Source organism: Aethalodelphis obliquidens, unplaced genomic scaffold (assembly GCF_003676395.1).
Source record: "Aethalodelphis obliquidens isolate GAN/ISIS:26980383/991018 unplaced genomic scaffold, ASM367639v1 scaffold48, whole genome shotgun sequence".
NCBI lineage: Eukaryota > Metazoa > Chordata > Mammalia > Artiodactyla > Delphinidae > Aethalodelphis > Aethalodelphis obliquidens.
In genome coordinates this window covers 2,751,724-2,760,167 of record NW_020837992.1, presented here as the reverse complement: position 1 = coordinate 2,760,167, position 8,444 = coordinate 2,751,724, and the positions used below count along the sequence as shown (strand labels likewise).

The following is an 8,444-nucleotide window of genomic DNA, read 5'->3' as shown; positions in this document are numbered from 1 at the left end:
CCCCCCCCCCACCCCCCGGCCCGCCATAAAAGCAGATCATCGCGGTCCAACATGGCTGCTAGAGCTGCAGCCATCACATATGAGAATGGAGGAAGAAATTTAAGCAGAATGTATCTGCTTATCCTTCATTCTCCACATTCAGTCACATGGCAAACCTGGCTGCAAGGGTCTGGGAAATTTATTCTTTTAGCTGGGTATCAATGTGTTGAGCTCAAACTCAGGGTTCTTATTACTTAGAAAGGGGGAAAGAATATTGGGGCAGCTAGAAATCACTACAATATTCTCTAATTAGATTTCTACTATTCACTTGATATCAAACCCAAAACAGAAAAATTACAGGCCAATCAAACTTACAAACAGAATTGCAAAAATCCTAAAGGAAGATGCAGCAATGGGTTTATCCAAGTTGAGTTTATCCCAGGAATGTCAGGGCAGTTTACATATTTTAAACTTATTAATGTAATTCATTACATTAACAGGCTAAAGGAGAAACATGCTCTACCTGACTTTGAGATGTATTTTAAAGTTATAGTAATTAAGACAGTCATATTAGCATAGAAATAAACAAAGCAACCAATGGAACAAAATAGAGAGCCCAGTTTTCATTCATACATGAAAACTTAATAAATGAGAGAGTTGTCCTTGCAGATCACTGAGGAAAGGACAGACTATTTAATGGATGTTGCTGGGAAAATTGGTTATCTAGTTGGAAAAAAAAAAATTTGACCTGACCTCATACCATTTACAGAAAAAACAATTCCAGATGGATTAAGATCTTTGATGTAAAAGGCAAAAGTTTAAAATTTTAAAAAGATAGCATTGGGCTTCCCTGGTGGTGCAGTGGTTAAGAATCCGCCTGCCAATGCAGGGGACATAGGTTCAAGCCCTGGTCCAGGAAGATCCCACAGGCCACGGAGCAACTAAGCCTGTGTGCCACAACTACTGAGCCTGCACTCTAGAGCCTGTGAGCCACAACTACTGAGCCCGTGTGCCACAACTACGGAAGCCCGCATGCCTAGAGCCCGTGCTCCACAACAAGAGAAGCCACTACAATGAGAAGCCTGCGCACTGCAACGAAAGAGTAACACCCGCTCGCCGCAACTAGAGAAAACCCATGCACAGCAACGAAGACCCAACACAGCCAAAAATAAATTAATTAATTAATTAATTTTTTTAAAAAGATAGCATGTCCTGGTACTGGCAAAAAAACAGAAATATAGACCAATGGAACAGGATAGAAAACCCAGAGATAAACCCATGCACATATGGTCACCTTATCTTTGATAAAGGAGGCAAGAATATGCAATGGAGAAAAGACAGCCTCTTCAATAAGTGGTGCTGTGAAAACTGGACAGCTACATGTAAAAGGATGAAATTAGAGCACTCCCTAACACCATACACAAAAATAAACTCAAAATGGACTAAAGACCTAAATGTAAGGCCAGACACCATCAAACTCTTAGAGAAAAACATAGGCAGAACACTCTATGACATAAATCACAGCAAGATCCTTTTTTGACCTACCCCCTAGAGAAATGGAAATAAAAACAAAAATAAACAAATGGGACCTAATGAAACTTAAAAGCTTTTGCACAGCAAAGGAAACCATAAACAAGACAAAAAGACAACCCTCAGAATGGGAGAAAATATTTGCAAATGAAGCAACTGACAAAGGATTAATCTCCAAAATATACAAGCAGTTCATGCAGCTCAATATCAAAAAAACAAACAACCCGGGCTTCCCTGGTGGCGCAGTGGTTGAGAGTCCGCCTGCCGATGCAGGGGACGCGGGTTCGTGCCCCTGTCCAGGAGGATCCCATATATGCTGCGGAGCGGCTGGGCCCGTGAGCCACGGCCGTTGGGCCTGCGCGTCCGGAGCCTGTGCTCCGCAACTGGAGAGGCCACAACAGTGAGAGGCCCGCGTACCGAGCAAAAAAAAAACCAAACAACCCAATCCAAAAATGGGCAGAAGACCTAAACAGACATTTCTCTAAAGAAGATATACAGATTGCCAACAAACACATGAAAGAATGCTCAACGTCATTAATCATTAGAGAAATGCAAATCAAAACTACAATGAGATATCATCTCACACCAGTCAGAATGGCCATCATCAAAAAATCTAGAAACAATAAATGCTGGAGAGGGTGTGGAGAAAAGGGAACCCTCTTGCACTGTTGGTGGGAATGTAAATTGGTACAGCCACTATGGAGAACAGTATGGAGGTTCCTTAAAAAACTAAAACTAGAACTACCATACGACCCAGCAATCCCACTCCTGGGCATATACCCTGAGAAAACCACAATTCAAAAAGAGTCATGCACAACAGTGTTCATTGCAGCACTATTTACAATAGCCAGGACATGGAAGCAACCTAAGTGTCCACCAGCAGATGAATGGATAAAGAAGATGTGGCACATATATACAATGGAATATTATTCAGCCATATAAAGGAACGAAACTGAGTTATTTGCAGTAGGTAGATGGACCTAGAGACGGTCATACAGAGTGAAGTAAGTCAGAAAGAGAAAAACAAATACCATATGCTAACACATATATATGGAATCTAAAAAAAGAAAAATACAAAATGGTCAGAAGAACCTAGGGGCAAGATGGGAATAAAGATGCAGACCTACTAGAGAATGGATTTGAGGATACGGGGAGGGGGAAGGGTAAGCTGGGACAAAGTGAGAGAGTGGCATGGACATATATACACTACCAAACATAAAATAGATAGCTAGTGGGAAGCAGCCACATAGCACAGGGAGATCAGCTTGGTGCTTTGTGACCACCTAGAGGGGTGGGATAGGAAGGGTGCGAGGGAGGGAGATGCAAGAGGGAAGAGATATGGGGACATATGTATATGTATAACTGATTCACTTTGTTATAAAGCAGAAACTAACACACCATTGTAAAGCAATTATACTCTAATAAAGATGTTAAAAAAATAAAAATAAAAAATCCTTCAGTCTTAATGTATTTGCCTGGAGTTGCAAAAATGCAGTGTTAACATTGATATCAGAAACACTTTCAGCGAATTCCTAAACAGACGCAAACACTCTCATCTAATATACTTCAAAACAATGTCTATAGACAGAGCAATATTGTTCCAATTCAAATGAAATCAAGCCAGGGGGTGCAGAGCTTCCTCAATGGAAGCTAAGGGAATGGTAGTCAAGCCCTAAGCTTCAGAGGAAGCGAGAAGTAGATAAAGGTCTGATAAACTTTGTTCATTTATTTGCCTTTTCCCCCTTTTATTTGGTCTGTTGTCATCTAGAAAAGGATTTACGAGTATCTCAAAGCAGAAGATCAAGTGCAGGCAAGACCTTGCACTAACTTGCCTGGAACCCTACGCTACGAGCTACAGGGCGAGAAACCACAACCCCCAAAAGGCCTTGCGAGCCTGGGGCGGGGCCGTCCCGTGGATTGGTTGTTCTGCATCTCCAGGCAAGGGATGATTGGCCAGCCCTGGGAATGGAGTGAGACTAAGGCAGTTGCGGGAATTAGAGCAGTGACAGGCCGAAGATCGCCGGCTGGCTATTTAGGTCCAAACTCCAGCCCGCCGACTGGCAGCGAGTAATTGAGAGAAACATGGCTCGGCCGTACGTTTGCCTGCTGACCCTGGCGGCTGTGCTACTGCTAGGTATCGCCACCGTCTCCAGATCGAAGGGCCTGCGGGGCAAGGGCAAGGGGCATCAGAGGGCGCCGCGAATCCCTTCTCAGTTCAGCCAAGAGGAGCGCGTCGCAATGAAGGAGGCTCTGAAAGGTGAACCTGGGTCCCCTTCACCACTTATTCTCATATATAGGTCGCTGTCTCCTCGGGCCAACCCGCGACTCCCTTCTGCCGCCACAGAGGTCGGCTACTCGAGCTCGAGCTCCGCAACACCCCACCGCCGAGCTCTGGCCCCATTCACGGCACCTCGTGCCCGGCTTGGGGAGCCCATTCTTCTCCTAGACCTGGCTTCTGGGGACTCCAGCGTTCCCAGCGTACCCCGGAAGCTTCAACTTTGCCCTTATCCACGCTACCCCACCCCCACCTCCGCTTGCCTGGAGCACGGGGGTTGGCCACAATCTGATCTCTTTTGGAAGAGGTGGCTGCCAGTGTGTCAGGGGGTCATCACTGCCTTGGGGAGGACGGGGCAGGACAAAGAATCCCTCCAATTCCTGCGTGAAATCTCTGGCCCCACCTCTGCTGGAGGTTGGACTGGATACCCTCCTCCCTCATTTGGGGGTTGTTGCCCCATCACTGCCCAGCTCCTCTGACTGCCCCCTTGAATTCAGGCTGGGGGTACTGATCACTGCCAATGTAGGACTTGCTGGAAGATGGGATTCTTGCCCCTCTCCAGGTTTCCTCCTTAGGTGAAGTGATAAAGGAAGGGTCTAACGTCTTTTTAAATGGCACAATTTTAGGGATCTGAGGGTGCAGTCCCTTAACCTGACACTGGAGGGGACCCCCTAAACTCTTCCCCCCACACTCGAGGTTTCTGTGTGGAGGGGGAGCAGGGAGATCTAAGCTGTGGTGTGAAAGGGTAGGGAGAGATGCTGGGGGTGAGGGTGCTGTGTTCTAGACCCCCCATATTATCCCAGTATCCCCTGCCCCCTCTTCCCTCACCTCATGCCCCCAGTTCTGTGGCAAATCCAGATTGTGAAAATGTACAATAAATGTGTAATGAGTAAAAAAAAAAATACAACAGCTTTTAACTTTGAGAGTTTTCACTTGTTAAATCACTTAAGACTAAATGATCTGAATCTTATCTACAGATGAAGGAAATTGAAGTTTAGGTCAGTTAAATGATCTTCCCCAGCACCCCGCACCTTGGAGTAAGCACTGGGTGACAACATCTAGTGCCTGTAGTTTCTAGATGGCTCCAAAAAGAGGTGTGGGAGTGTTGCCGGGGTGTGAGATGTTCCTAATTTCTTCTCCTAAAGGACATCTCTCCCCTAGACCGCAAACCAAGGCTAAAAATTTATTTACTTTCCCAATCTGCGTTTTCCAGGAGAAAAGAAGAAAGTTTCTGTTGAGTGCTAGATCCTGTGGTATAATGAGATCCTTCCTCACCATTGGGCTTAACGCCAGTCTTTTCCCTTCCATTAAGTGATGGATTAAAAGAAACTGCCTACGTAAACATGTGCCGGCAGATGCAAAAGCTAGCCCTCATTGTTAAATATAAATTGTGTTTGTGCTGGAGCGATAGGCCTGGGAGGCAGAGCAGGGCTTTCCCAAAGCATCATAGTATAAATAGTCCTCTGAAGGGCATTGGGCAGCAGCTCACCAGAGTCTCCCTGCACAGAAGAAAGCAAAAGCTAGATTAGAACCTAAAAAAGGGGCCTCATAGCAACATGGCTTAGAATGCTGAGCAGGGGACAAAACACCTGAGTTCAGAACTCGAGTCTGCCTCTCCATCTCATGTAGGCAGTTTTAGTCTTTTTGAACCTTGGCTTCCCCAACTATGTGGTAGGCTATGACGCAGGGTTGACTCTTAGCAAAACTGAGTACAGAAGTCAGAGCCCCTCCCTTGACATCAAGCTGCCCTGGGTGCATTTGTTCCCAGTGTTTTCGGACAGCCATCTAATCAAATAATTTCATGATCCATGTGTTTCTGCGCCCCTCCTCCCCCCCCCCACCCCCGCTGTTTGCATTTGATAGTGGAACTCTTTAAGAATGTAAAGCCTTCACCAAGGGATCAACCTAGTGGCAACTCAGCAACTGAGACTTCCGGGTAGAGTGGATGAGATTGTTTATGACTGAAGAGCTTGTTTGGGAGCTTCTAAATCCACCCCTTCCCAGGCATCATGTGCCCCAAAAGCTGGCCTTGGCTGAGAGAACAGTGAGACTCTGGATGAGCCAGTCTAAGAGGAATATGCCTACTCTCTGTACAGAAAAGCACACAAAGCTTCATTCTCGTAGGGACCCAGGACAGCGGGCTCCTTAGATTCATTGAAGGGATGGTGGCTTCAGAGGCAGAGTGAGACCTTAGAAGCAATTTATAGCAGCTTCCCACTCAGGGTCAGGATATAAAATCTACTCCTGTCTGACCTCCCCCACCCCATCCCATCTCAGACTTTATTTTCCTTTAAGAACCATATTAGCCTAAATAAATTCAAAGAACTTGAGTTTAAATCCCAGTTCTACTGCTTGTTTCTGGACGGTCTTGAGCAGCTCACCTAACGCCTGTAAGCTTGTTTCCTCAGTTTCGAATAAGGGAAAACGACAGTGCCTACCTCAAAGGATTGTATTGCCCTCCACAATAAGATAATGAATGCAAGAGAACTTTTTATGTACAGAGGGCTGTGGAAAAATCAATGGTTGTTATCATCTTCCATCTCTGACTCTGATAGGTGCCGTCCAGATTCCAACAGTGTCTTTCAGCGCCGAGGAGCTCAACACGACAGCCCTGGCTCAGTTTGGAGAATACATTCATAAAGGTCAGCCACAAACTGTGCACAAGGGGCAGGAGAGCTAGCGCTGGAGACACGGTGCTTTTACGAAGTGATAAAGAAGTTAATTTGTGACTGACCACGGGCAACCTGATTTGTATGGGCCTCTTTTGACCGAAGTTTGTACATAGTGGGGAGCGATAGAAGGGAGAGTCCAGGAGTTAGAGTGGACACAGAGTAGAGACTATAGATTTGCCCTTTGAAGAACCAAGGCACATAGCTGTTGGGTTGGAGTTTGAACTCTCCCAATCTTTGCCCTAAATATGTCACTCAATACATATAATCTAATCAAAAGGTAGGACTAGGAATTCCTTCTCCCACAGTTGCCAGAACTATGCTCCATGCTCCTCCCACCCCTACCTCCATACACATACCTACAGCCCACACATGTGCACATCCCACCTACCCAAGCCCTACTCCAGATTCATTACTAACACGTTTCTGAGCTTCTAGGCAGTCAACAGCTTTGAACTATCACATCAGTCCTCTCCCCCTACCCCACTGCCCATGAGCTAAAGAAATATAGGTCAACGGAAAAAAGGAGACTTGGAGCTCCCCCTCCCCATAGAAAAAGCTCATGGAAAGTAGTGAGACCACTTTCCTAAATCAAATAAAAAACAGCCCCCCTCAAGTCTCAGGTGGGAGGGGCTGGCAAAGGCACGGCAAGTAGCCCCCTCTCTAACACTCTGGGGACGGGTGGATCTGGGGTCAATCCAGCAGGCTGAAAGTCTTCACTAAATAGGAGATAAAAATCAGGAAAGAAATGTACAGTAAGAGTAGACTAGATAAGCTGGCTGACAAGAAAAAAGCATATTCTTTATTTTTGTTTGGTTGGTTGGTTTTAGGTATCCACAGAGGTATATATGGATTCTTCCAACACAGCCCAGAGGGAGATCAAATTTCTTTCTCCCATGTTTCTAAGGCCGCCTGTGTTAATACTTATCTATAACCAGAATAGTTGACCTTGGGAACACCCACACCTGCACACAAAATTGTGGTCATATGCTAGACAGAATAATCTTTTATCTCCATATAACACAAACATTAAAAGTATTGTTTTGTAAAAGAAAACTATCTCTGATTTTTTAATATATATATAGTGGTCATGTTTGGTTCCAAGTAATTTGGATACTGGGGCCTATTATATTTAAAATTTAACATAGTCTTCATCTCCGTCATCCTGTAACGTGTATTTGTGACAACATTAGAGGTCAGACCAAGCCAGATCTTGAGCTCTTATCTGTCATAAGGGTGGGGTCTTGATATGCAGGTTATTACACAGTAATAGCACATTATAATATAGGGAAGAGGTATTTCAGAGATTGGGCAAATCAGGAATCAGACTGGCTTTGTACCAGAAGGCTTCCTAAAGGAGGCTGCATGTTTTAAAGGGAAAAGAAAAAAGCAGGGAGAATCAAATGGTAGGAAAACCAAAGGCAACTGTTGAATCTGGCTTTCTCTCATTGCTTTTCATCTCTCTGCTTCTAGTCTTTCCTACTGTGTTCAAAACCAGCTTTATCCGGCATGAAGCTGTGGGAGAGTACAGCCACCTGTTCACTGTCCAAGGCTCGGACCCCAGCCTGCAGCCCTACATGCTCCTCGCTCACATTGATGTGGTGCCTGCCCCTGACGAAGGCTGGGACGTGCCCCCGTTCTCTGGGTTGGAGAGTGATGGCTTCATCTATGGTCGAGGCACACTGGACAACAAAAACTCTCTTATGGTCTTGAAACGCTATGTTCCCTCTGCCTTGGAGTCCTAAAGATTAACCCAGGAGGGGGGTGCTTGGCTAACCCCTGGGAGGCAGGAGGCTATGGTAGAAAGAACCTAGGCTTCAGGATACCTCAGTTCCAGTCATCAGTTTGTTACTTCCCTAGGCCCCGATTTCTCAAGTGTGAAATAGGGATTAGAGCAGATGATCCCCAGGTACCCTTTCAGCTCTGACACTGATAAATTTATGCTTTTCTCTAGGTGGTAAAAGTTTCATGCAGAGCTCTGCTTCCCTACA

The 8,444-nt window shown here is 45.5% G+C and overlaps 1 protein-coding gene across 3 annotated transcripts in view; it reads left to right on the top strand.

Annotated features, from left to right (window-relative positions):
- The first annotated feature begins 3,468 nt into the window (after nucleotides 1-3,468).
- The window catches only part of PM20D1 (peptidase M20 domain containing 1), a 32,241-nt gene continuing 27,265 nt past the window's right edge, over nucleotides 3,469-8,444 (top strand). For 2 of the 3 annotated variants that reach the window (XM_027082780.1, XM_027082781.1), the window contains exons 1-3: nucleotides 3,475-3,766; nucleotides 6,340-6,426; nucleotides 7,927-8,159. In XM_027082780.1, coding sequence (XP_026938581.1) covers nucleotides 3,592-3,766; nucleotides 6,340-6,426; nucleotides 7,927-8,159 — 495 coding nt within the window. In that variant the 5' untranslated portion in view covers nucleotides 3,475-3,591. Of the gene's footprint in view, nucleotides 3,767-6,339; nucleotides 6,427-7,926; nucleotides 8,160-8,444 lie in introns of all 3 variants that reach the window. The other variant, XM_027082779.1, reaches the window with a different exon arrangement.